At 63.7% G+C, this 26314-nt stretch overlaps 2 protein-coding genes across 3 annotated transcripts; one reads left to right on the top strand and one right to left on the bottom strand.

Moving 5' to 3' along the window:
- Positions 1 to 25: 25 nt before the first annotated feature.
- PTPN9 (protein tyrosine phosphatase non-receptor type 9) lies at positions 26 to 19164 on the bottom strand. 2 transcript variants are annotated; one of them, XM_080607739.1, is made up of 19 exons: positions 18954 to 19164; positions 18630 to 18777; positions 17832 to 17936; positions 17439 to 17535; positions 16767 to 16864; positions 16407 to 16484; positions 14776 to 14856; positions 6203 to 6346; positions 5741 to 5830; positions 5537 to 5661; positions 4786 to 4891; positions 4235 to 4345; positions 3318 to 3646; positions 3027 to 3120; positions 2781 to 2850; positions 2563 to 2641; positions 2117 to 2267; positions 1841 to 2048; positions 26 to 1766 (listed from the first exon to the last, which is right to left on the bottom strand). In XM_080607739.1, the coding sequence occupies exons 1-19, from the start codon at positions 19091 to 19093 to the stop codon at positions 1564 to 1566; spliced, it is 2457 nt and encodes an 818-aa protein (XP_080463865.1). In that variant the 5' UTR covers positions 19094 to 19164; the 3' UTR covers positions 26 to 1563. The 2 variants fall into 2 exon arrangements, with proteins under 2 accessions (XP_080463865.1, XP_080463864.1); XM_080607738.1 differs by lacking the exons at positions 14776 to 14856; positions 16407 to 16484; positions 16767 to 16864; ... (2 more) ...; positions 18630 to 18777; positions 18954 to 19164 and adding an exon at positions 7798 to 8291.
- Positions 19165 to 19363: 199 nt separating this feature from the next.
- Positions 19364 to 23894, top strand: SNX33 (sorting nexin 33). Its single transcript, XM_080607740.1, has 2 exons — positions 19364 to 21458; positions 23047 to 23894. Exons 1-2 carry the CDS (start codon positions 20024 to 20026, stop codon positions 23298 to 23300), a joined length of 1689 nt encoding a protein of 562 aa, XP_080463866.1. The 5' UTR covers positions 19364 to 20023; the 3' UTR covers positions 23301 to 23894.
- The last annotated feature ends 2420 nt before the right edge of the window (positions 23895 to 26314 follow it).

Here is a 26314-nt window from a genome sequence, read left to right as displayed (position 1 = left end):
AAAAAACTCCAAGCGAAGCCCGAGCGAAGCAGCAGCACCTCTTTATTCAGCACCCTCAGCACCGCGCGGCCTGGCGGTGCTGGCCCCTGGGCCCCAGGGCTCGCCGGGCCCCTTTGCGGCAGTGGTTTTGACAAAAACCATGGGAAAACTCCCCAGATTCTCCAAGCACTGCCAGAGACATGACACGAGCAAGTGCCCGGCTCCATTCCTTACGCCTCTGCTACCATCACACGAGTGTTGCACGGGGCAGTAATAGGACCGAGCGCGTCCCACGGCCTAGGACCGAGCACACCCCGTTACCTAGGACCGAGCACACCCCATTACCGTTCCTCCTGCTGTTACCCCACGCCCAGGAGAGCTGCCCGCAGCCCCGTTAGCCCCTGGACCCTCACCCCCCTGGGCATCGCCACCTTCAATCCCCCACAGCCACCCAGGATCCCCCCCGTCTGGCTCACCTGGGCACCCCACGTGAGGCACACCCCGGGCATGGGGCCCCGCGAGGCACCAGCACCCCCGTTATCGGGGTGGGGAGGAAGGCTCCGCTCTCATCATCACACCCGAGGCGCCCTCAGCTCCCTCCCGCTCCTCTCCTGCCCCCCAGCACCTCCACCCAGAGAGCCGAGAGGACGGGATGCTCGTGGTGTATTTCGGTGTTGGTACAAATCAGAACAAACCAACAAAAAAAAAAATAGAACAAAAACCCCCAAAATAACGACAAAAAAAACCTTTCTCCGAATGAGAGCAAAATAGGAACATTTACAAATCCTTCTGGCTCCTGCTTGGATCAAGTTAAATACAAAAAAAAAAAAAAAAAAAAAAGGAAAAAAAATCCTCCTCTTCCCCCCGAGATTATAAAAAAATAAGAATATACACATTCCGAGAGCTTATTACAGTATAAAGTTACGGGTGCCCGCCGAGGGCTGAGCGTCCTCCCGGGGTGATCCTCCCCTGAGTCACCGCGGGGCTGGGCCGTGCCAGTGACATCCCAACCGGGCAAGCCGGTTGTCCCCACGTCCCCAAATCCTCGTACCTAGCGTCTGTGCCCCGAGGGATGGGGCACGGCTGTGGGATCCCCCCCGGGGGCTCCGGTGGCGTCCTGGGGCTGCAGGAGGGGAGGCACAGGGGGATGCTGCTGAGCCCCCCAGGGGGCAACGAGGGGCAGGAGGCGGAAAGCAGGGCCGGGGGGGCTCACTGCTCCGGGGAGAGGGCACCGGGACCCCCGAGGGGCTGTGCACGTACGTAGATATCTGTGAAACATCTGAGACGGGGCGCAGGGGGGTGTATTGTACACACACGGACAGACGGACACACGGACAGGTGGGGCTGAAGGAGGCCCCGCTCCCTAAGCCCCCCCGCTGGAAACACCCCCCCAGGGCCTCCCCACGGAGCCCCTCTCGATACGTTTCTGGTGGTCCCACCGAAAAATGAAAAAAAAAAAAAAAAAAAAAAAAGGAAAAAAAGCACCTCCCCAAACCCCTTCCCACCTCGTCTCGCCCCGGTTTGGTGGCGGTAAGGCACAGTCCGAGCGCGGGGCCGCGGGGGTCCTGCTGCCCGGGGGGGGGCTCAGCGTCCCGGCGAGCCCTTGTCGGGCAGCAGCCCCTGGCGCCGGGCGTGCTCCAGGACGGCGGTGTAGCAGAAGTAATACTGCTCGGGCGTCTGGATGCTGAAGGCTCGCTGCGTCCGCATGCGCAGCACCGTCTGCTGGATGTCCAGCGTGCCCACGTCCTGCAGCTGGGACAGGCAGATGTCCAGCGCGCAGAAGGTACCTGGGGACAGCACCGGTGTCACCTCCTCGGCCACCACGCCGTGCCTCCGTGTCCCCTGCCCTCGGCCCCCTTACCTGTCCGGCCGATGCCGGCGCTGCAGTGCACCACGAGCGGGGGGCCCCCGGGGTGCCCCTTGAAGCGCGGCCCCAAGGCGCTCACGGCCACCCTCTGCTGCTGCTTCACCGCCCCCAAGAAGTCGATGAGGGTGGCGGCCGAGGAGGGGACGCCGTAATCCGGCCAGCTCAGGTACTGGAAGTGGGAGAGCAGCCGCCGCTCCTTGCCCTGGGGGCGAGCGGGGGGTTAGTGCCTGGCCCCTCCCGGGGGGGTCTCGGCAGGCGGTGGGCACGCACCTCGGAGCTGTGGATCTCCAGGATGGTTTTCTTGTAGTGGCCGAGGTTCTCCACGCCCAGGTTGGTGACGGTCAGGGCCCCGAAGGACATGTGGGAGTCCTTCTCCAGGGGCCAGTACTGGCCGCACTTCCTCCGGCCGCCCTCCTCCAGCCTGGCGAGGGGAGAGGTGACAGTGGTGACGACCCCCGGCCCTGTTCTGGGGACCCCCAGGGGGCCAAAAGGACCCTGCCCAGTGCTCCCTGGTGGGGACGGCCCCAAAACCAGACCCAGGGCTGCCCGGGGAAGGGCAGGCACACCGGGATGTCGCTGGCTCTTCCCCAGGCAGTGACATTTTGGGGGTGTCCCCTCCACCTGGGGTGCACAGCGCTGCCCCCCAGGCGCGACGGCAGCTGGTCCCGCACCAAACTCGCTTGATTTGCCAGGAAAACCAGGGCTGTGCCACTCACCGGGTCGTCATCACGATGACCAGGACGTTCTGCTCCCACACCATGCGCCAGAAGTCCCCGTAGGTGTTCTCCAGGGGCCCTGCAGGGACGGCCCCGCGCATCAGGACGGGGGGCTCGGGTAACCCCACACCCCCAGGGACGGCCGTGGGTGCCCACCGGAGGAAGACGGAGCCCGTGGAGATGCCCAGACCCCAAGTAACCCCGTGGCACCCCCTCACCCTGCGTCCCGATGTAGGTGTTGCGCTGCTTGTAGCCGTCCATGAAGCTGGCGTTGATGTAGTCGGTCAGCTGCGGGGACAAACACCCAAGGTGGGGCGGACGAAGCCTCTCCAACCCCATAAGAACACCCGCCGGTGCAGGGGGGAGACACGGGTTTGGGAAGAGGGGCACGGGGTCGGGGCCGCTGGGTGTCTGGGGAGGCAGCGGCGGGATGGGACGGGGACGGGACCCTGAGGCTGGCTCACCTCCGGGCGGCTGTAGGGCTTGGCCAGCTTGACGCGGGTCTGGTCCAGGCAGGGCACGTCCCCGTAGCGGTTCTTCTCCTGGTTGTAGGGCGCCCTGCGGGGCACGGGAGAGCCCGGAGGGCAGCGAGGGAACGGCAGCGGCCCTGCCGGCACCCGGCGCCCGCAGCCGGGGCTCTGCTGCCATCGCCTGGCCGGAGCCTCGGGAAGCGGCGTCCCCAGTGCGAGCGCGTCCCCGTCCCCGCCGAGCCCCCGCAGCCCCCCGGGGACCCCGGCCCTGCCCGCCCGACTCACAAGGAGCAGGAGAAGGTCCCGACGGGGCTCCTGCGCCGGATCTCCTCGTACTCCTCGTAGATGCCGCGCTTCTGCTTGCGGCCGACGTGCTCCAGCAGCTCGGGCAGCGTGACCGACCTGGGGCCGGGGACGTGCACGGAGCCGTTGTCCTTGGGGGCCACCAGCGGCACCAGGATGAGCTCGTCCAGGGGGTCGGGGTGGCCGTTCTGCTGCGGCAGGAACCGGCAGTTCCAGCTCAGGGGGTCCAGCTTGAGGCAGCCGCCCAGGGTCTCGGGCAGGCACTCGCGGGGCAGGTGCTCCTTCAGCTCCGACATCTTCACCATCTGCACCTGCGGGACGGGCAGGGCTGGCCGGCGGCCTCGCAAACAGCCCGGCCACGGAGCCAGCGGGGTTTCGCCCCCCCCCAGTTCCCAATCTTTGAGCCCAGCTCCTCCCAAAAGCAGGGAGGGAAAGCCCAGCCGCTGGGGCGGGGGGCTGGGATCGGCGGCAGCGCCGATGCTCGGGGGGTTTTGGGGTACAAGCACGCTTCGGGAGAGGGAATTTAAGCTCCCCTTTTCCTCCCGCGGGCTCAGAAGACATTTCCTCTCCCTTTCGGCATTTCTGTCTCCACCTGCTGCTGGCAGCATCGCTGCGGAGGCCGGAGCTGCAGGTGATTTCGGGAGGGGAGCAGGGGTAGGAAATGGGCTAAGAAGCCAGCAGCGGGCTGCAGGAGCCTGGACGTCCCCGAATCACACCCAGCAGGACGGGGCCGGCGGCCACACAACCCCATCCCCTTTGGGAACAGCCTCGAAACGCGCGGGGCGCGCGGCCTCCGGGAGGAAAATGGGAGGAAAACGGGAGGAAAAGGGGCACAGACGGGGCACGGGACCCCCGTGAAGGCGGGGGGCTGGGCTGCAGAGCCCCCAGGACACGCTCACCCTCTCGCGCAGCTTCTCCTTGAGCAGCAGGCTGATGATGGAGTAGGGCACGCGGAACCACATGGGCGCTCCCACGATGAAAACCTTCTTCAGCCGCGCCGGGAAGGCTCCCTGCGGGCGGTAAAAACGCACCGGGACAGGGTCGGGTCCATGGCGTGGCACCAAACGCCCCTACCCGCGGCGTGTCCCCACCGAGGGGACAACCAGCGGGCCCCCGAAGCAGCCCGCAGCCCTCTGCAGCAGGGATTTGGGCGCTGCTGCTTGCTGGTGGCTCCTTTTTTTTTTCTTTTTTTCCGGGGAAGGGAGGAGGCACGAAATGCCAACGCGATTAAAAAAATAATTTGCATCTGTTTCCGCGCAAGCATTGCCAGCAGCTGCACGAGGAATCCGGCGCGTGGGGACAGCTGATCCCCTCCTGCCCTCCAGCCCCGGCCGCCTGCACCCCAAATATTCCCCCGGGGGGCGCAGGCGGGGCTGGGACGGGGCCAGCGACCGCGTGGGGTGGGGAAATTGGCACGGAAAGCGCCCGGCGTCCCACGCGGAGCCGTTACCTTGAGCAGGTTGAGGATCTTCTTGCTGAGGTCCAGCTCGAAGTTGGTGTACTGCGAGCCGGCCATGTCGTAGATGAACACCAGCCCGTTCCTCTGCGTCTCGAAACTGGGCGGGGGGGGAAAAGAGCAGCATCAGCCACGCCACCCTCACCGCTCACCAGCTCCGGGATGATGCCCCCGCAGCCACCGCCTGTCCAAAGCCCCCTTTACGCCTGCTCCCGCTTCCCCACCTCCATCGGGATGACTCGGACTGGAGGAGGAAGGGAATTCTACGCAGCCAGCCCTCGTCTCCTCGAGATGGGGACGGGAAGCCCGGAGCCAGCCGCCTCGGCTGCAGCACCGCGCTCCCCCGGGAAGCGGCACGGGGCTCTCAGAGCCGGGGCTTTCCGAGGGCTGGAGATCCCCAGCGCACACACACACACACACACACACACACACACAGCGGGCTTTGAGAACTCCACCGGTCTTTGCCACGCCAGGACAGCTTTTAAACACCTCGAAACAGGCTGTCAGCGCAAACCCGGGGGTATTTTATAGCCCAGAGGAGGCGCTTTAACCGCATTAAGCTGCTATAAAAGACGAGGCGGAGAAGCTGATGGAAACCAGCCAAGCAGCAGCATCCCCCCCCCCCCCCCCCCCCAAAAAAAAGCAAAAAGTGAGGCTGGTGCATGGGGAACAGAGCCCGCCCGGTGCCGTCGCCCCTCGCCCACCCTCCCCGCTGCACGCAGCGGCCCCGGCACCCCCCGCTCACCTCTCCACCGCTCTGTCCAGCAGGTAGAAGAGCGCCTGGAGCACCACGTGCTGCACGCTCCTGCTGGGGTGGTGCAGCTTGGCGGTGAAGAGGGCGATGGAAGCCCCCGAGGGGTCCCGCACGCTCTGCCGGGGAGAGAAAGTGGGGTCGGGGGGTGCCGGCGGGCAGCTCGGGGCAGGGGGGGTCCAGGCAGCGCCCACCCACCAGGATGGTGAACTTGCCGCTGAGCAGCTCCGAGCGTAGCGGCTCCTCGTGGGGCTTCAGCTTCACGATGCCCTCCTTCAGCCGCGTCTCCTGCGGGGGAGATTTCATTTTATTTTATTTTTTATCAGCGAGGGAATGGCCGTGAAGGTAAAGCAGGAAGCAGCTGGGCATGCCTTTAAGGGAAACCCCGATGCGGGGAGGAGCAGTGCCCTAAAAACGAGGCGGGAAAGGTCCCCACGGAGACGTCCTGCGGTCCCCGTGCGTGCACACGGAGATGTCCTGCAGAGCCCACGCGGGGGCTGCCCACCCTCCCACCACCCCCCGACGTCGGGAGGAGACGCAGGACCACCAAACACATCCCCTCGGGGACTTTGCACGGCTCAGAAGGATTTTCCAGGCGGATAACAGCGTCGCAGGGGGCACAGGACCCGCTGGCAGGGGCGGCCCCGGCCCCGCACGTACCCGGTAGGAGTGGAAGAGCTCGATGGCCCGCAGGACGTCGAACTTGCGGGCCATGAGGAACTTGACGGCCACGTTCCAGGAGAGCGGGGACACATTGTACTGGCCCGTCCACTTGTTGATCTCCTCCAGGAACTGCTTGGTGGCCTGCGGGAGACAGGGGAGGCGTGCAGGGAGGGCTGCCCGGCCACGTCCCGGTCCGCGGCGAGGTGCTGAGCGCCCCTCGGGGGGAAGGTGGCCGCGAGCGGGTCCGGGCACGGGCTGGTCCCCCTGCCCGGAGCATCCCGGGAGAAAACCCCAAATCGTTGTGCTGAAAGAGCACCGGGCTTTGCGACGCGGGGAGCAAGCGAGACCGGGATGAAGGGCTGATTTACGATGTGCCAGCACCAGCTGCGCCCCAAAACGCGATACACTCAGAAAGCTGCTGCTCCCCGTCCCCTTGGGATGAATCAAGCAGGAAAAGGTCTGATGGAAAAAAACCCTAAATGCTGCTCTGCGACACGACCACGGCCCCAAACACCCCGGGGCATCACCCCTCACCCCACGTGCGCGTACACCCCGAGGGGACACAAAGGACGGGGAAGGTCCCCAAAACGTCCCCAAAACCAGCACGGCTCGGCCTTTAAAGCGGGAAGGTGCCCGCGGGAGGACGCGAAGAGCTGCGGCTCCATGGAGAACGGCACGGGGAGAGCGAGCGGCGACATCCTCCCGCAGTGACGCAGGGCCGGCGGAGGAAGCCGGGACGTCACGGGAGGCCCGGGGCGTGGGAAGCGCCGGAGGAGCGTGGGGGGCACCGGGGGTCCGTGGGGAGCCGGGGCACGGCCCCCCCAGCTCACCCCGGTGGTGGCAGGGCTGGGCTTGGGAAGGGGTTTGGGGTGGGGGGAAATGGTGGGGGGGGAGGGTTTGGGGAGGGTTTTGGGGTGGGGGGGGATAGGGGGGTGTGGGGAGGCGGGGGGCTGGATGCAGGATGGAGGGCTGGGGGGATGTAGATGGGGGGGCTGGGGGGAAGTGGGGATGGGGGGGTGGAGATGGGGAGTTGGGGGGGTGGAGATGGGGAGTTAAGGGGATGGGGGGGTGGAGATGGGGGTCCTGGGAGACGTGGGGCTGGGGGGATGCACATGGGGGTCCTGGGGGATGCGGGGACGCAGCTGGGGAGCTGAGGGGATGGGGGGTGGAGATTGGGGTCCTGGGGGATGTGGGGGATGCAGATGGGGAGTTAAGGGGATGGGGGGGTGAAGCTGGGGAGTTAAGTGGCTGGGGGGATGCAGATGGGGGTCCTGGGGGATGCGGGGATGCAGCTGGGGAGCTGAGGGGATGGGGGGGGATGGGGCCGGGTGCATGGAAGGCACAGAGACGGGGGGCACGAGGGGTGTGAGGATGGGGGGGCTGCGCAGATTTGGGGCGCAGGGGGCCGGGCATTTGGGGGCGTGCAGAAGGGGGGCAGGGGGATGTCCGGATGGGGGGCAGCGTGCGGATAGGGGGGTCCAGGGGGCGTAGGGATGCGGGGCGGGGCGGCAGCCCGCGGGAAGCCAGCCCTGCGGCCGGGGGGACCCCGAGAAAACGGAGAAAGGGGGGGGCGCAGCGCGGCGGGGACCTACCTGCTCCTCCTCGGCGCTCAGCTCCGCGGCCATGCTGCGCGGCCGGGCCGGGCCGAGCCGAGCCGGGCCGGGCCGGGCAGAGCCGGGCAGAGCCGGGCTAAGCGGCGGGGCGGCCGCCGGAGCCCATCCCCGGGGAGCCGGCGGGGCTGCGGGCACCCCCCGGCCCCTCCCGGCCTCCGGGCGAGGCCGCACGCTCGGCGAGGGAGGGAGGCTCCGCCCCGGGGTGGCCGCGGGGGACGGCAGGGAGGGAAGAGGAGGGGGAAAAAGGAAAATCGGGGGGGGGAAAAAGGGAAAAAAAGGGAACGGGGAGAAGGGGGGAAACGGGGAGGGAATGGGAAAGAAAAATGGAAGCGAAAAAGAAAGAGGAAAACTGAAGATGAAAGGTGAAAATAGACGGAAAAATAAGAAACCAAAAAATAAGGAATGAAAAAGTAAGGGATGAGCAATAAATACAAATATAAAAATAGAGATTTTCTTTAAAAAGGGTAAAAAAAAAAAAAAAAAAACCACGAAGAAATCCGCCCCAGCCCCGGGAAGTTTCGCTCGCCCCGGGGAAGCTGGGCCGGGCTCCGCTCCCCGCCCCGCTCTGCCCCGGCGGGGGCGGCGGCAGGAAGCGGCCCCAGCCCCCTCCCCGCCGGCCCCGGCCCCGCGGAGGGCGGGGGGAGGCCGGGGGAGGCCGGGGGGGGCCGGGGCCGGCGGCGGGCAGGAAGCCCCCCCCCGGGCGGAGGGAGGCCGCGGGAGCGAGGGGAGCAGGAGCCCCCCCGCGTCCTCCGGGAGCTCGGCGGGACCCCCCCGGGGCCGGGCCCTTGCCCCGCCTCGCCTCCCCGCAGCCTCCCCGCAGGGCCGAGCAGCCTCCGCTGGGCCTCCCTCGGCGCCCTCCTCTCCCTCGGCGGCTCCCCGAGCCTTCCCCGCGGGCGGGCGGCTTTCCAGCCCTGCCTTCGCCCCCCGCCCTCCCCCTCTGCCCCCCGAGGCGTCCTCCTCGCCCTCCCCGTCCCGCTGCCCCCCCGAGGCTCCGGGCCCCGGCGGCCGGGCCAGGGGGACATTTTGTCGGGCGGCGGAGCGCGGCGCTGGCGCCCTGCCCGCAGCCCGGGAGCCTGCACCTCGCTCGCAGAAAATGGAAGGAAGGGCAGAGGGAAGCAGCCGGGCCCGCAGCCGGAGCCCCCCGAGCCCCGGGAGGCTCCGGGTCGAGCCGCTCGCTCAGCCCGGCCCCCCCCCAACCCGAAATTTGGACCCCGGCTCGCTGACCGCCGGTGCCACCTCCTGCTCCGGTCGGGAGCGGGGCAGGGAACAGCTGGGAGCGGGCTCGCACCCAGCAAACAGCAGAGTCACGGCGACAAACTGCGCTGGCCCCGGCCGCTTCCGTTTAACACCCTCTCTCCAAACACAGGCTTTCGTTTCCAGCGGGAATCGCAAGGCAAATATTTATCCCTCCGGCTCAGCTCATGCTTTTAAAAGGGAAACTATGCGGCATCAGCTGGAGCGGGCGGAAAGCGCCGGCTGCTTCCCTCCAGCTCTCCGCCATCGATCAGAGCGGGCGGCTGGAGGCAGCAGCCCCTTTCAGCCGCGTTTCTTCTCCGGCCCCCTCCCTTTCCCTTCGCTGGAGGACCTTGAGAGCTTGCTGAAGGACAGCACGGAGCCTGAAACCCGAGCCGCGGCTCTTCCAGCTCCTTCCTCCCCGAGGGACGCGCAGATCGAGCATCCTGGTGCCCAGCTCGGGAGGAGAGCCGGGTGGATGCACCCAGACCCCGCTGCCCTCCCGGCGAGGCTCGCCCGCTCCCAGGGCCTCTCTCCGCACTGCTCTGGGGACCAGGCGGCCCAGGCGCTTGTCCTCTTCCCCCTGGAGCAGTCGCTTTGCAGGCTAAAAATACAACCCGATGCTCAGAAAGGGCTGTGGCCACGTCTGAGCGACAAGAAAGGGGTCCCAGAGCCAGGGGGCCGTTTCCTCCCCTCCCGTGGAGGGGGAGCAGAGGGCAGCCCTCTCCCCCCGCCGCGCTGACAGCTCCTGCGGCTGTAATCGATAGCGGCGGCACGGTCAGATGATCGCGAGCGGCCCACGTGCTTGGCACAGAAATGAGCATTTTCTGGGAAAAATGGGGGGGTGAGGGCAGAAGGCGAATGCCCCCGCTATCTGCGTGCAGCATCCCTGCTGGCGCTATCTCCTCCTGGGCACGGGCCCTCCTCGGGGGCCACAGGGAGGCATTCGCACGAGGATACCCCAGTCCCATGGGTTTTGCCCATTTTCCTCTCCCCCTCCACATTTAGCGTGGTCCTGCTCTGGCTTTTTTCATCTCCCCTTCAAAAACAACCTGGGGACAGCGAGCGTGACGGTGAACCAGCCCCAGGGACACGCAGGAGAGGGGGCTTGGGCAGGTAGGGGCCAGAGCAGCTCGCTGTGCCGAGAATTAAAACCCTTTAATTCATTCAGTGCTGCAACCAGCTTTTTAATCCCCCTTTGGGAGGCACAGCGTGTCTCCTCCCTGAGGTAGCAGGGAGACGCTGAAGAATTCGTACTTCTGAGAAGCCTTTTATTTGGCACAATCAGCTTTGAGAGCGAAATCATTCCTTCCTCCCTCTGCCGAGAAAAGCCCGGAGTACAGGCTGGGGCTCACGCAGCACGGCGCTGTGCTGAGAGGCAGGGCCAGCTGTGATGCAAGGAGAGCGAGTTTCTCAGTAACACGTGGGCGTGGAAAGCCCTGCCTGCAGACTCACAGCAGCCCGCTGCAGACTTCTGTTACTAGAAGCAGGCTGACCACAAAACTTTCATTGAGAAGGCCTCGGCCAACAGCTGGAGCAGAAGGCTGCAGCGCCCCGTGACTTCCTGCGCCCCGCAGGCAGGGCTGCCAGCAGGATCCGTGCCCCACGAGCGGGAGCCATGCGGCAGGATCCGTAGCCCACGGCTCCGAGCGCTGGTCCTGGCCTGGAGGCTTGCCAGAGCCTCAGACAGAAGCCGGGGCTGGGGCTGAGCTGGGAGCCCTGCAGCTTGGGACAGGTTATTTTATTTCACAGCACGTGACTGCCTGGGCAGAACCGGACGATCCTGCTCAGGCCCTCGCTTCTGCGAGGCCAAAAAGTGGCTCTGAGAGCACTTCCGTGCCCTTTACACAAAGCCATCCTATAACGATTACCTTTGCTGCCCTCAAAGGCAGCGAGAAACCTTTTCCTTCCTCCTCACCCAAGCAGGCTGCCACAGCAGCCTAATTCTCCATCCTGCTCACTGCTTCCTCCCGGCCCTCCGGAGAGGCTGCTGGCTGGGGGGTAGACAAGTGTTCCAGCTCGTACTGCCCGTCCCCAGCAGCCCTCGGCTGCCCCGCTGCCAGCTTTTTACTCTTCTTGCTCTCGATGATCTGCTGGAGCTGACGCCCAGCGTAGTCTGGCTTGGCTGTGAGCGACGTGGCGGGCACGGCGAGCCCCAGGATTTCGGGCACCATGTAAGGCCGGAGCCAGCCCACCAGCGGCGTGCTGCCGGGCGTGTAGTGGGTTTGCTTGTGGTAGAAGAGAAGTCCGTCGACCTGCAGAAAGGAGAGAGAGCGGATGAGAAGCCCGAGCTGGAGGCTTTTACAGGTCAATGAGAGCGCCAGACGGCGGCGCCGCTCCTCACTCACCGGCCAAAGCCACCAGCTGGATCGTTTTTCCTCAATAAATAGCGGAAGGGAAAGGGGAAACCCGCAGAGCTCCTGCCCTGGAAGATCAGCGCAGGCCCAGCGCGCGCTGGAAGGCTTTCAGGCATCGAAGGCAAACACTGTGAGGCCGGCGGCGGCACGGACCAGTGCTTTTCCCCTCGTTGCTATGATCCCACTCCACAGAAAAGCCACCCAGTTTCCGAATGAGGCAGCGCACAAAAAGGCCATTTTACTGGATTAGGCTTATTTTAAATAATACATTGGGAGAGTAATTAGCGGGAGCGCATGACGCCAAGGAGCCCCGCTTCGTAGTTACACTGCTACAGCTCTTCCAGCTTGCTTACGCAAAATAAATTCTTAATGCTTCCCGAGAGAGAACTTGTCCAGCGATCAATGACAGCTAAGGGCACTCAGGACTCTGCAGGCTGAGGCCCGAACTCTCGTGGCTGGCGTTTTCCCCGCGCCCCCTCCACGCCCAAGCCTCCTCACCCCACTTTCCCTGGGCTTCCCAGGGGCGCGCTCTGCGAGGTTCGATCCTGCTGCAAGACCAGCTGGCCTGGGAGGTGGTGCTCCTTTTAGCTCGGCCTCGTGAGCTCTTAGAGGCCATTTCCCTACGAGTAAGTGTGGCTGAGTGGGCAGGAGCGGGCGAGGAAAAGAGCCCACCACTTTAAGCTCTGTCAGGCCCCAAATGCTCCCTGGCCCCTCCTGGAGCCCACAGCCCCCAGCAAAGAGGCACCCGTACCGGCAGCGAGCCCAGGCACGGGTGGACCGTGCAGGTCGAGGTGAGTTCGGTGCCCGTGAGCCTGGCCAAGCGAAGCGCAGGCACGTGCCCACCTCTGCTCCCAGGCGCCGGCTTCCAGCAGCGCGGGCGTTGCTCACCACGTCACTAAGGCTGTAATTTTTGGTCACTGTTAAGAGCTTGCAAAATGATCCCAGAAAACGGGGGGGATTCCCGTGCTAGGAAAACATGAAAGCAGAACAGCAAACAGCTTGTGTAACCCCCTGGATATCTAAGTGCAGAGCTTCTCTCTGCCCCCTCTCCCTGCTTCCTGGGAAGACACGAGCAGAGGAGCCAGATTGTGCGGCACCACACCGCCACGCTCTCCTGGGCCCGCACACCCAGCGCATTCCAGCGGATGCACGGCTCTCTGCGAGCAGCGGGGACTCTCCAGCACCCGCAGGAATCTTTTAGCGACATCAGAGCCTGGAAACGCTTCTGCCTTCCAGACCGCTCCACAGAGCTTCCCCAAACTGAGGAATTCAGAGCCTGGTAGAGGGTTAGGTCACGTTCCTCCTCCCCGTGGTTTCTGCTAAGTTACTGTAAGTCCCATATTCATTTCAGTTTATTCGTTGGCTGCGTCCCTATCCTGAGTCACTACTCTGACACCAGCCACATCAAGATAAGGGCTGAGAGTGCCTCCATACGACCGGACCTTTTGAGAAACTGGCCGGGAAGGATTTCATGTGTCAAAGCCATGCTTTCCAGATTTTAGGTGCTCGATAGTATGCCTCCTCCTCCACATCGGGTTTTCTGAGAGACTTTGGCTCCCCCTGCCTTCCTAGAAACTCGCATGCTGTTTTACTCAGATCCGTGGGTAGCTCCTGAAATCCCCTCCAAAAAAACTCTCCGAACTCATTGCCAGCCAACTGATCCAAAGTCCACCGAATTCAATGGAAAAAAAAAATAAACTTCTGCTCTGAAAATAGCAAACTAGGAGCCAGGTCCTAACTCTGAGGTTACAGATTAACTCTGAGGACCCAAATTTGAAAGCCTAGTCCACGTCTGTCGCCACCACACACACAATATCCTGTTAATAGGCTGAATAACCACGGCCACTCCATGCCCAATAGGCAGCGAAAAGCCTCCCCTGCTTTCACAAACCTATTTAGCATGATTCATCACAGGATGCTGGGCCCAGGCGTACGGAGGTATCTATTACACTGCCCAGTCTATAGCAAGGCTGCATTTTTGCCTTCTGCAAAGACAGCAGGAGAAAGGGGAATGCCTATTTCTGCTGAGGCAGTCAGTTGAGCACATTGAGAAGTTTTTCCTTCAGGTTTTCTTCAGCTCCCACTCCCCTGTCTGTGTTCAGAGCGGGCGCTGGCAGTTTCTGACTTCCTCTGACGACCGTCCTGGCTTTAATGAGCAGAAGGCAAAGTCAGCCCTCACAGCCAAACGAGCATCCCCAAAGTTTAAACCTGCACTTAAGTTAATCGCTAACTTGGGCCGCACGAGCGCAAGAGACGCAGTCTCAGTGTGGCTTTTGGCTTCGTAGGACAAGCGACCCCTGTAGAGGCTGCTCCTGACCTAGGAGCAAGGCTGGGCGCTCTGCAGGAGCTGCTGCAGCAGCTGGAAGGGCTCCTGGCTCCCAGACGTTTGTCACAGCCACTGCGTCCCCCATCCTCCTCTGCTTTGGTGCCAGGTCAGCCACCAAAAGCTTCTGAGACATTTACGCCGGGGACTGCAACTCGCCACCACGCAGCTGAGCCGCTCGGCACGCCAGTGCCTGCCCTGCCCTTCCTCACGGGGCAGCAGAGGGGCTGAGCAGCACTGCCAGCCGCTCTTACAGGGGAACGACCGCCCCTGAGAGCCAGCCAGGAACGGCGGGAGCCAAAGGCAGGAGCCTGCCGGTTCTGGACAGAAGCGAGAAGCAGATCTCACGCTACTCCCTCTGCCAGATCCGGTGGCAGCAGCAGGACAGACAGACCCCTGCGGACACGTCCCAGCCATTTGCCCCCAGAAGGACTCGGGTGCTCAACACGAAGCCCACGGAAGCTGCCGTGAGCTCAAACACACCGCTCCTGCCTCCCCACGAGGCAGCACAGCTGGGCGTCCTGCACACGGACAGACGGAAGCAGCTCGACTGAGGCAACACAGAGTCTGTGGCAGATGTCAGAGAAAGACACCAGCCTGCCTACCTCGCGGGCCTCCTGAGGGCTGCCGTCACGCAGCACAGCGCACTGCACAGATCCTCGGGCCTGTGCCCCTGCAGCCCCACCTGGGGCAGCATATGGAACCGGCTCTGGCCCTGAGAAGTTCAGCTCTGTCATATTTCCACGTGAATGTGAGTTACGCTACTTCTGGAGGCAACCTCCATCAACTCTACCCTCCCCGGGGACAGTAAGGACGGTCCAAACGCAGGGAACACTGCGCTTTAACTCTCCCTAACTAGCTCGGCTGGACGCAGCCTGTGCCTGGTGACAGCCACCCACACAAAAAGCCTTCCCCAGGCACGTCGGCAGCACGGCAGCTCAGCAGGCTTCCCACAGGCCTGGGGAGAGCTCCCAGGAGGACGGGATGCACTCTCCCCGGGCTCTGGCAGGCACGCAGCCAGGGTGTCCCCCTGCGTGTTCTCACCTCGAACGGGAAGTCCGTGGCCAGCACCGTACACAGGCTCTCCGCGGTGCAGGGATAATTCTGCAGGCCCACGAATTTGTACTGAAAGAGTAAAAGAGAGGGTTAGAGGAGAGCAAGCTGCACAGCCTAAAATGATTCAATGAATCGAGCACTGGCATGGGGGTGGCTGAGGAGGAAGCGTTTCCCCTGGTTCAAGATCTAACAGGAGCGACAGGATGAAGGAACCAGACAGGTCTCAGGCATCACGAAATTGCCGGCCTTCCTGTCGCTGGCTCTTGGGGTCCCAAAGCACAGAGGGGCTCCAAAGAGAATCTGACCGACCCCAGCCTCCGTTGGGACAGGCAGAGGTCTGACGTGAATCAGAGCAGTAATTCCCAGGGCCTGGAGACCAAACCGAGAAGACCAAGTGGCTCAGTGGTGCCACGTCCCACTGAAGGAACAGGAAGCGCTCGCAGGAAAACCTCCCCGAGTCAGCCTGGTGGGAATGGCCTGCTGCTTTCCCAGCCTCGCTCCAGCAACAGCAAGCGACCTCTGCGAGGCAACCCGGGGATCGTCACGACCCCCGGCGTGCCCAGAATGATCTATTTCAGGTACCTTGCATTTACCATCCCTGCTCCAAACACCCCCCTCTGGCATTTTGTTAGGGGGGCAGACGGCAGAGGCTCAGCACACGGCTCCCGCGTGCCCCTGCCACCTTTCGCCGAGCATCCGAGGCGGCAGGAAGGGCTTTTCAGGAGAGCTGACCCTGAGATGCTCTCTTAACCAAAATAGAAAGCGATGACCTCTGGGCAGGATGCAAAGCAGACAGATGTCTGCGCCCGGCTGCTGGCTCAGCCAAGCGAACCTTTCCACCCAGGAAATGAAAGCCGAAACGACCCCCCCTTCGTCAGGGAGCTGTCTTCTGGATATTCTTGTTGGAGTCAGAACAGGATGTTCTCCGAACGCGGATACCTCCGAGCTGGCACAGGAGCATTTCTCCCCATTAATGAGGGATCTGCTCCACCCAGAGGCTGCTCTGCTCGGCTCTGCCAGCGTTTGTGAACTGCACTCTGCCAGCCAGGCTGCCAAATCCCCTTGTGTCTGTCCCCAAAAAGCACTTTCCACGCCGCTGTGGGTGCCAGGGCTGGCCTCCGCACACACACAAGTCTTCAGGGACTCCAGGTGGCAACGCAACGCCCACCCCTACAACTTCAGTGACCGGCTTGAGCCCCTGCTAAAGCTTTGTGATCCTTTATCCCCGCCTCGTAAGCCCGGACTACCAGAGAATACTAATTCTAAATAAAATTGTAGCCTGGCTGCAGACCGACACCATCCCTCTAGAAACCACACTGGTTTTCCATTCCACTGCAAGCGAAAGCTGAAAAAGGTGTGGAAGTTAGCCGATACCCTGCAGCCTGACCTCCCTCGGCACTTTGGCTGGAAAGAAAAACCCACGCTCATTTACAACGCTCCGTGGCTCTATTTACATCCCGAACATGTCAGCCCATCTCGTCAGAAGTACGCTTTGAAGCCTGATCTGGAAGGGGGAAAAAAAAAAAAAGGCTTTTGCCTGCAAACAAAAGTGCTGAAGCCTGCTGAACAGGAGAGCTTACCCCCCAGCCTCCTCCTCCTGCCAGTACAAAAGAACTTACCGGATTAATCCTGCTTTTCTCTCCCAGCCCTTCCTCCTCTTGGATCTTTGAGAAGAGCCAGAAGAATCTGAAGTCAGTCTGAGAAAAGAAACGGCCTTAATTACTGTCCGCCACACATCTGCACCTGCAGGGCCGCAGCTCTCACAGCCCTGGGCCTGCATTCACACAGATTTATAACGAGCACCCTGACCTTCCACACTTCCCTCAAAACACCCCCAAAATTTACCCCATCATCCCCGCAGCCACCAGCCCGCGAGCTGTAGAGGTGCTGCTGGTTAGCTCCAACACTCCACGCTGCGCGGTGAGCTCTGCCTGAAAGCCAGCTCAGGGAATTGGGAGCAGAAGTGAGAAATTCGGTACCTGGCAGTCGTACACAGGGTGTCCCCTCCAGCACATCACGTCGAGGATGTAGTACGTCTGCTGCGCCTCGCTGTAGATGCAGTCCAAGATGCAGTACACTGCGCACAGACACAAGGAGCTCCAGGCGCTGCCCAAGGCACCGAGCAAGCGCCAGATCAGATCTCTCCTGCACTAAGCCCCAGCGCAGACCAGGAGGTGCAGAGGGAACCCCTTCTCGTTCGCGTGGCCACAAAAAGCTTTTAGCTCAAAGGAGCTACGAAGGTACCGCGCAGCGGCACAGCAAGCGAAGGCATCTCTCAGGGAAAGGCGCTTTATCCATCGCTAACCCCACCCCAGTCCAAGCCAAGCCACGGTACAAGGTGGCAGGCTGTAAGCAGCTCTGCTGCTTAACACAAAGAAAGCGCTGAGGTTTAAGTGTCAATTAACCAGGCGGCTAATTAAAAGAAATGGTCTTATCTAGCACAAAGGCATCAGAGACCGTCCACGTCTAGGTATCTCCAGAAGAACACGGACAGCCTGAAGCTAACTAACCCCTGGCACCAGAAACGGGAGCAATCTGGGGGCCCCGGGGCGCAGCACTGAGCCACCACGCCTGTGGGTACGCGCACACGCACGGAGAAGATGGTGGCTGTCCTCTACCTGCCTCAAAACCCTCCTCAGATCACTCGTTACCTTTCTCACTCGTCGAATTGTGCCGGTTTCCCCCCGGGAGCAGGGAGGGGAACCTGTTGACACAGAAGCCGCTCTTGGTGTAAGCTGCTGTGGAGCCCTGCGAGGAAAAGGGAGACAAAACAACGTCACAGCTGGGCTCGGCACCCTCCTGCCGCAGCTGGAACACCCCCAGGGTGCTGGAACACAGGTCACCCCCACCCCGCCTGCCCAAGGAGGGGTCCTGGGTGCTCAGCACGGATCCCAGAGCCCAAATGTCTGCAGTTCTCAGGGGGTTCACGCCCTGGGGAGCTCGACACATGGGGCAGCCTTAGGTTGGCTGGCACAGGAGGGACGTAGGACGGGACACCTCTCGCTGCTACTGCATGGCGAGGTGTTACCGCTGCTGCCACGTACCCGGGAGGCCACGACCAGCGCCCGCTTCCCGACGGGACACACCACTGCAACCCACTCCTGCTCCAGGTCCATGGGGACGTCGATCAGCCACTCGGACAGCATCAGCTGTGGGGAAACATGGAAAAGCAGCTGGTAACAATGCCCCTGCAGTCATGGAAAACACACGGCTCAAGGACAAAGCAGGAAGGTTTTGGCTCCGTTCTACAGCTCCTCCAGGCGCTTCACAGACAACGTGTGTTGCTCACCAGGCCAAATTACAGCACCCAGCTCCCTCTGACTAATCTGTGCAGCAGGCTCTTTCCCTAAGTCTTTCTCCTGATTAAGCTTCAGAGCACAGCGTGGGGCTCGCAGCCCTCACCTGGGCATCCCGGTCCCTGTGCCAGCCTCACTTCAGCCCTTCGTTTCATTCATTTATTTTTAAATAGCTGGCAGACCTTAAGGATGTGTAATATTAGGGATAAGAGAACAGCTGAGCTGACCTCTCCAGGCCCCTCAGCATGTTTGGTGACACTGCCCCAAAGCCTGGGTGTCTTTTAGAGGAAACGTGGCACTGAGGCTGAGGAGCCCCCTCTGCCAAGGTTTCCCTTCCTTCCTGGCGCCCTAAGGGTGATGAGAGGCGGAAATCTTTAACGGAGCGCTGCGCAGCGGGGTCTAAATGCCTTTAGCGGGGCTAAAAGCCCCCAGAGCACGCAAGCAGCCCAGCTCAGCCTGTCCTCTGCGTGTGTAAGCGGCAGGAGGGCCGAGCCACAGCTCCCACCCCGTGCCAACACCCAGAGCCCGCCTCAGGCGGCCCCGCACCTGGTTGGCATAGCGCTTGGGCAGCTTCCTCTCCACCTCCATCTCCTCCTCCTCATCCTCCTCCTCATCATCCTCCTCCTCGCTGTCCACCCCAACCCAGTCGTTCTCTGCCAGCCTCCTGGCATGGTTCACGTAGTCCAGCCGCCTCCTGGAGGGGGAAGAAGAAGAAATAAAGGAACAGAGCGACACATCTACCCCCCCCCAGAGCCGCCACCCCCCCCCCCCCAGGGGGGGCGCCACCCCCAGCACGGCCCCACAGCCCGCGGGCCCCCCTCCCTCCCCGCCTCCCTCCCTCGCCCCCCGCGGCCCCCCCTCCGTGCTCACTCTCTCTGGAGGCGGAGGAGGCGCTGCCGGCGCTCGGCCTGCCCCAGCCCCCCCCCGGAGCGGCCCTTGTAGGCGCCGAGCCGCGGGTGCGGCGCCGCGGGCTCCGCCAAGGCCTGCAAGGCCGCGCTCAGCTCCTCCATAGCAACGCCCGCGCGCACTTCCGCCCACAGAGACGCCGGGGCTAGAGCGGCGCCGCCTCCTGCACAGCGCCCCCTGCCCGCCTGGAGGACTCTGCCCCCGCCGGTCGCCCGGAGCGGGGGGCGGTGGAAGGGGGGGGGGGGCGGACTTGGGGGTCCCGTGAGGCGGCGGGGGGGGGGGGTTACCGGGGAGGGGCGGGTGCAGGAAGGGAGGGGGGAGGACGGCCCGGTGCCCCCCCCCCCGGGGCGGCTGCTGCCTGCAGAGGGCGGCGGAGGGCGGCGCGGGGAGCCCGGCGGGGCCGTGCGTCACCGGGGGGGGGCGGCGGGGCCAGCCCGGCACCGGCACCGGGGAGCGGCACCGGCACCGGGACCCGCACCGGGACCCGCACCCGCACCGGGACCCGCCGCCCGCTCCGTCCCGCTGCAGGTTTGCGGGAACGGAGAGACGAGGGTGGGGGGGGGGGAGGCTGGGAAAGGGGGGGCAAGCAAAAAAAAAAAAAAAAAGCAAGGAAAAAACCCCAAACTGAGCAAAACAAGGCGAAACAACCCAAAAAAAGGCCGCTGCCGGCTGGCGGAAAGCCCCCCCGGGCTGCCTGCGGCAGGGGAGGCAGCTGGGGGGGTGGGGGGGAGAAGAGGGGCTGAGCGGTGCCGAGCGGTGCTGAGCCGTGCCGAGCCGTGCTGAGCCGTGCCGAGCGGTGCTGAGCCGTGCCTGGCCGTGCCGAGCCCCCCCGGTGGATGCTAAGCCCGGCGGCCGCCCCCCCGGGGGATGGTGCCCAGCAGCGGGGCGCCGTGCCGCCAGCGGGGCGTCGAGCCCTGAAGCGGCTCCCGCTCGCTTTTCGCCACCTTTCCCCCCAAAACCGGCCTCGGCTGTTCGGCCGCGGGGGCTCCGCTTGAGGCCGTCCTCCACCTTCCCCCCCTCTGCCGGCCCCGGCCATGGCGCTGAGAGCCCGAGCGCTCTACAACTTCCAGAGCGAGAACAGGGAGGAGATCAGCATCCAGGAGAACGAGGAGCTCGTCATCTTCAGCGAGGACTCGCTGGACGGCTGGCTGCAGGGCACCAACAGCCGTGGCGAGACCGGCCTCTTCCCGGCCTCCTACGTGGAAATCCTCCGCTCCCGAGCGGGCTCCGGCTACACCGAGAGCCCCGGCAGCCCCGCCGGCTCCCCCGGGCACGGCTCGGCCTTCTACGCCTCGCCGCCGGGCGTCTCCTACCAGGGCAGCTTTGAGGACGATGACGACGATGACTGGGACGACTGGGACGATGCCTGCACGGTGGTGGAGGAGCCCCGCGGCCCGCCGGGCGCCAACGGGCACCCCTCGCCCGGCCTGCAGCCCCCGGCGCCGCCCTACGGCCACCAGCCCGCCGGCTACCGGGCCAAGCCGGCGCTGGAGAGGCAGGACAGCTTGAGCTCCTCCAAGAGGGGCAGCGTGGTGGGGAGGAACCTCAACCGCTTCTCCTGCTTCGTCCGCTCGGGGGTGGAAGCCTTCATCCTGGGCGACGTGCCCCTCATGTCCAAGATCGCCGAGGTGTACAGCATCGAGATGGGGTCGCGGGGCCCCCAGTGGAGGGCCAACCCCCACCCCTTCATCTGCTCCGTGGAGGACCCCACCAAGCAGACCAAGTTCAAGGGCATCAAGAGCTACATCTCCTACAAGCTGACCCCCAGCAACATCAACTCGCCCGTCTACCGGCGCTACAAGCACTTCGACTGGCTCTACAACCGCCTGCTGCACAAGTTCACCGTCATCTCGGTGCCCCACCTGCCCGAGAAGCAGGCCACCGGGCGCTTCGAGGAGGACTTCATCGAGAAGCGCAAGCGGCGCCTGATCCTCTGGATGGACCATATGACCAGCCACCCCGTCCTCTCGCAGTACGAGGGCTTCCAGCACTTCCTCTGCTGCCGCGACGAGAAGCAGTGGAAGCTGGGCAAGCGGCGGGCGGAGAAGGACGAGATGGTGGGCGCCAGCTTCCTCCTCACCATCCAGATCCCCACGGAGCACCAGGACCTGCAGGACGTGGAGGACCGCGTGGACGCCTTCAAGGCCTTCAGCAAGAAGATGGACGACAGCGTCCTGCAGCTCACCAACGTGGCCTCGGAGCTGGTGCGCAAGCACGTGGGGGGCTTCAGGAAAGAGTTCCAGAAGTTGGGCAACGCTTTCCAAGCCATCAGCCACTCCTTCCACATGGACCCCCCCTACAGCTCCGATGCCCTCAACAACGCCATCTCCCACACGGGCAAGACGTACGAGACCGTGGGGGAGATGTTCGCCGAGCAGCCCAAGAATGACCTGTTCCTCATGCTGGACACTCTCTCTTTGTACCAGGGGCTCCTCTCCAACTTCCCGGACATCATCCACCTCCAGAAAGGTACGGGGGCTCTCCCGGGGGTGGCTTCTTCTCCCTTAGGGCTGGGGATGTCCTGCATGATGGTCCCACGAGTGGAGTGGGACCGGGGTGCAGCCCTCTGCTGTGCGGGAACGGAAATGGGGCTGGGGTTGGGGCTGGGGATGATGATGAAGATGGGACGAGGATGCATGGGGATGGAGACGGGAATGGGGCTGGGGTTGGGGTTGGGGATGACGATGAGGATGGGGATGATGATTAGGATGGGGATGAGGATGAGGATGGGGATGAGGATGAGGATGGGGATGGCGATGAGGATGGGGATGACAGTGAAGATAAGCATGACGATGAAGATAAAGATGACAATGAGGATGGGGATGATGGTGAGGATGGGGATGACGTTGAGGATGGGGATGACAATGACAATGACGATTAGGGTGGGGTTGATGATGAGGACGGCCATTGGGACCATCACACGTGGCAGCACTTCCCAACCCCTGGAGGTGCTGCTGGGTCCAGGCTCAGTTTTTGGACCTCCTGGGGACAACCAGGGTCAAAGTCTTTGCGACTACATCCCCGCACGTCAGAGAAGAGGACGGCAGGGTCCAGCACCCGGCTGCCCAGGGCGCTCAGCACCCCATGCAGGGTGGCTGGGGAGGGCAGGGGATAAATCCCAGCCGGCGGTGTCCCCGTGCCCTGGCCGGGTGTGACGCACACCCGGGCTGGGTGTGGGAGCGGGGCCGAAGTCCACGCACCCCTCCCAGGACACGGCAGGGAGGGGACATCCGTGCTGGCCGGTGGCTTTGGGGACAGGGGCTTTTCCCCAGAGCCCCCGCGTGGCTCCATGTCCCCGGGGGACGGCGCGGAGGAGCAGCCCTGGCCGCTTCCTTGCGCTCCTCTCCTCACTTTGTTTACCACCGTGGGCTGGATCCCGTCCGGAAGCGAGGCCGCGTGGGCAGAGCGGAAGGCAGGATTTGGCCTCCAACCTTTGCTTCCTCTGGGCTCCTCCTCCTCCTCCTCCTCCTCTGGGGGCAGCAGCAGCTCCCCGACCCCAGGTCCCTGCTGCCGGCAGGGAGAGGGAACGAATTCCCAGCCGCCGCTGGAGGCCAGATCCTGTTTGCAGGCAAACAGCCTCTGTGCTAAGGAGGGGGAGGAATGCAGGGCCAGAGCCAGGCGGGATTCTTTCGAAACCGAGCTATAAAAATAAAAGGAAGGAGGGGGAAATCTGGTGTCGGAGCATCGGCTGTGGCTCGGGCACTCTCCGTCCCCGGGATGCTGCAGTCAGCAATGTCCTGCCTGGCTCTCCAGCTCCCCATGCAGCTATCAGCCCAAGCTGCGCTTTGTAGCAAAGTTTCTTTCAGGAGCTCGCCCCAGCTGCCAGCTCCGAGGCAGGGCTGTTATCAGCTGGCAGCGGCAGCGGTGCAAGGGTTGCGTGCGCTGATGAACCGCCCAAGCACGCCGCTCGCCCCGTGGAGAGCTGCTCCTGGTGGGAAGCAGCTCGGGGCTCTCGGGAGCTGGGGCTGGAGGGGCCGGGGGACCCCAAACGCATCCCCGATCCCTTTAGGGGATGCCGCAGGTCCCCACCAGCTCTCACTCTGCCCTGCCTCGCCAGGCGCCTTCGCGAAGGTGAAGGAGAGCCAGCGGATGAGCGACGAGGGCCGGATGGACCAGGAGGAGGCGGACGGGATCCGCAAGCGCTGCCGCGTGGTGGGCTTCGCCCTGCAGGCCGAGATGAACCACTTCCACGAGCGGCGCGTGGCCGACTTCAAGAGGATGATGCAGTCCTACCTGAAGCAGCAGATCATCTTCTACCAGCGCGTCAGCCAGCAGCTGGAGAAGACGTTGCGCATGTACGACAACCTCTAACGCCCCCCCGACGTGCCTGCTTGCTGCCCCTCCGAAACCACGCAGTTTTCTCTCCGCGGCCTTGCAGAGCTTCTCTGTTTAGGGGGGCTGAGGACGAGTGGGAACTCATGACGCTAGTGACCAAATACCTTTGGGGTTTCCCCCAGGCGGGCTGCGGTGCCGTGCCACCGCGCAGCAGGTCCAGGGGGGACGCGGGTGTTTCCCACGAGACACACGGACAGCGACTTGGCGGTGCTGGTAGCTCTGCCCAGCCGTTTTTAGCTTTTCCAAAAAAAAACCACCCGTCCTCCTGGAGCAGAGAGGTGGGCGCATCCCGGCTCGCTGGGAGGAGAAATCAAAGCGGTCGACATTTTGCACACTGAGAGTTTTTCTGAGGGGAAAGGTCTTTATTTGGAAGAGAAATTTTTGTTTTGTTTTGTTTTGGGGTCATGAGATATTTTCAATATTTTCCATTTTTCGCAACCGTTTCTGCAGCATTTTTACCGATTTTTAAATAGACACAGAAGCGAACGGAAATCTCTTTTCTCAAGCACTGCTGTTGACTAGAAAAAGGGATATATAAAAAAAAAAAAAAAACACAAAAAAAAAACCAAACCAGCCCACAGCGTTTTCAATAAAACCGTCGGTAGAAAGCTTCCCCCGGTCCCTGGGAGGTTTTGGGGGAAGCAGAGCCACTCCAGGAAGGGCTCCGTGGAGGGGGCACGGCGCTGAGCATCCCTCCCAAGCGTCCCCCCCGGAGCGGGGCTGGCAGGAGGAAGGGAAGTGGCTGGGATAAATCACGCCGAGGGAAGTCGGGGCCGGCCTGGCCCCGCTCCAGGGTTAAAATTAGCCCCAGCGCGCGGGCCGGCGGGGCAGCGCGTGGAGAACAGCAGCGCTGGGGGGGCGGCGGGATGCGTGCGGCCCTGCCAGGGCCCCCCTGTCCCACCCCATGGGGACGGGCATGCCGTAGTGCAGACGTGCTTCCTCCTGCATCCCCGCCTGGGGCTGCCCCAGTTTGTCCCGTCCCCATCCCACCCCGGGTAATCCCTCCACATCTCCATCCTGTCCTATCCCGTTCCCATCCCATCCCTGTCCTGCCCTGTTCCCATTCCTCCCCATCCCACCTTCTCCCCATCCTTCCCTGGTCCTACCCGTCCCCATGCCCACCCTACTTTGGCCCCATCCCCATCCCTGTCTCCAACTTATCCTATTATACCCGGTCCCCATCCTACGTCGGCTCCGTTCCCCATCCCACCCCGTCCCCACCCCTGGTCCCAGTCCCCCCTGGGGAGGACAGTGTGGCCCTACAACTGTCCCCTGCCGTCCCCATGAGGCAGCCAGGGGACCGTGAGGCGACTCGAGCTCGGGGACACCGCAGCCTGCAGGTCAGACACGGGGCAGGCAGCAGCTATAGGGACCGCCTGCCTCCATCCTGCCCCGCTCAGCCTCGCAGGGCGCGGTGCAGGCGGCGATGCCCCAGTGCCCGCTGGCAGCGGATGTGGAACCCGCCCGGCCGGTCGGCGAGGACGGGTTTTGGCAGCGTGCAGGGAGCAAGACCGGGCAGCATGCGGCGTGCTCCTCGTCATCGCCGCGTTCCTCAAATACTTGGGGATGTGACCCCGGCGCAGCACCAGCAGCCCGCGGCGCTCCTCCGGGCGGGCAGCAAGAGCTGGTGCCAGCGCTCAGCGCTCTCCTACAGCCAGCCCGAGGTGTTACCGGGGTTGGCAGCACCTTGGCCACGGTGCCATTGACCATATTTAATGGCAAAGAGGGTTGGCCAGCGCTCCCTGTCCCCCTGGTGCTGGTGGTCCCCTCCGATGGGGCGGCAGGGCTCATCCCGGGATGCCTCCCCGGATTTCAGTGTCTTTGGGCGGGTTGTTTTTGCAGGAGCTCGTCCCTCCGTCACTGCCTGCCTGCCTGCCTGCGAGCTGCTGGGTGTGGAGGCGCGGGTCAGGCTGGATCTGTCTTGAATTTCAATGCGCAGCCGGGGTGGAGCGCTGCCGCAGCTGCCCGGGGGAGGCTTTGTGCACCCGGGGCTGGTGGCCAGGTCCCCGTCTCACCATCCTTCGCTTGCCAGGGCCTGGGGAGCTCCCGTCCTGCAGGCTGCAGGCACGGGCTGCCGAAATGGGGCACGGAGCGCTCCGGGCACCCTGGGGTGCCGGGTTCGGCTCTGAAGGGTGCCGGGCCCCGGGAGCGGGGATGGAGCCCAGCCAGGAATGGAGCCTCCCGCTCCTTAAATCCCTGCGCCTGCATGGGAGGTTCCCAAAGCCACCCGAGCCAATCTGCCCTGGGTGGTGTTGAAAGAAACCTGTTTGGCTTGGTGTTTTTTCGCCTTTCAATAGGTGTCTGAAATCCAGCCCGTGTAACCGGGCCGCGACTGATCTCCTCGCCCTGCCCGCTGCCCCAGCTCCTGCCCCCAGGGGTCCCATGGGGGGCAGCTGGAAGCTCCCTGGTGCCCCACAGAGCCAGGTGGGCACCCACAACCAGGATCCTCGGCCCCAGGCGGGCTGCTCGGGGTGCAGGAGGTGGCACCGTGGCCAAGGGACACCGGCTCTCAGCCCCTTGGTGGCTCTGCACTGGGTGGTGCTCTGCGGGGGATTTGCTGCCAGCACAGCCTGGCCCCACAGAAGCGCGCTCAGCGCTGGCGTCTTGCAGGTTGCTGCCTGTCCTCTCGTGACCCCAGGAAGCGGATATTTCCCGGCAGCGGGCAGTAAAACCACCAGCCTTTAAAATAACCCACTTTGCTCCTCAAAGTAGGCCACGTTCCCTCTATCGAGTCTCCTCGGGGTGTGCTGCTTCGGCGAGGAGGTGGGGGCTGCTGCGAGCAGCCGGGAGGGGCATGGAGCGGGAGGGAGGGCAGGGAGGGCCGGCAGGGGTTTTGGGGAGCAGCAGGCGGGTCAGGGCTGGGGCATGCGGGGATGGAGCCAGGACGGCTGCAGGACGGCAAATAGCGGGTCATAAATGCAGCTGGGCAAAGGGCTGGTCCTACAAACGTCCCGGCTTTGCGGCCCCAGAGTGATTTTTCTAGGATGGAA

The sequence above is a fragment of the Anser brachyrhynchus genome, assembly GCF_964034855.1.
Source record: "Anser brachyrhynchus genome assembly, chromosome: 11".
NCBI classification, from domain to species: Eukaryota; Metazoa; Chordata; class Aves; order Anseriformes; family Anatidae; genus Anser; species Anser brachyrhynchus.
Note: the sequence above shows the minus strand (reverse complement) of the source record. Positions and strands in the feature narration are given on the sequence as shown.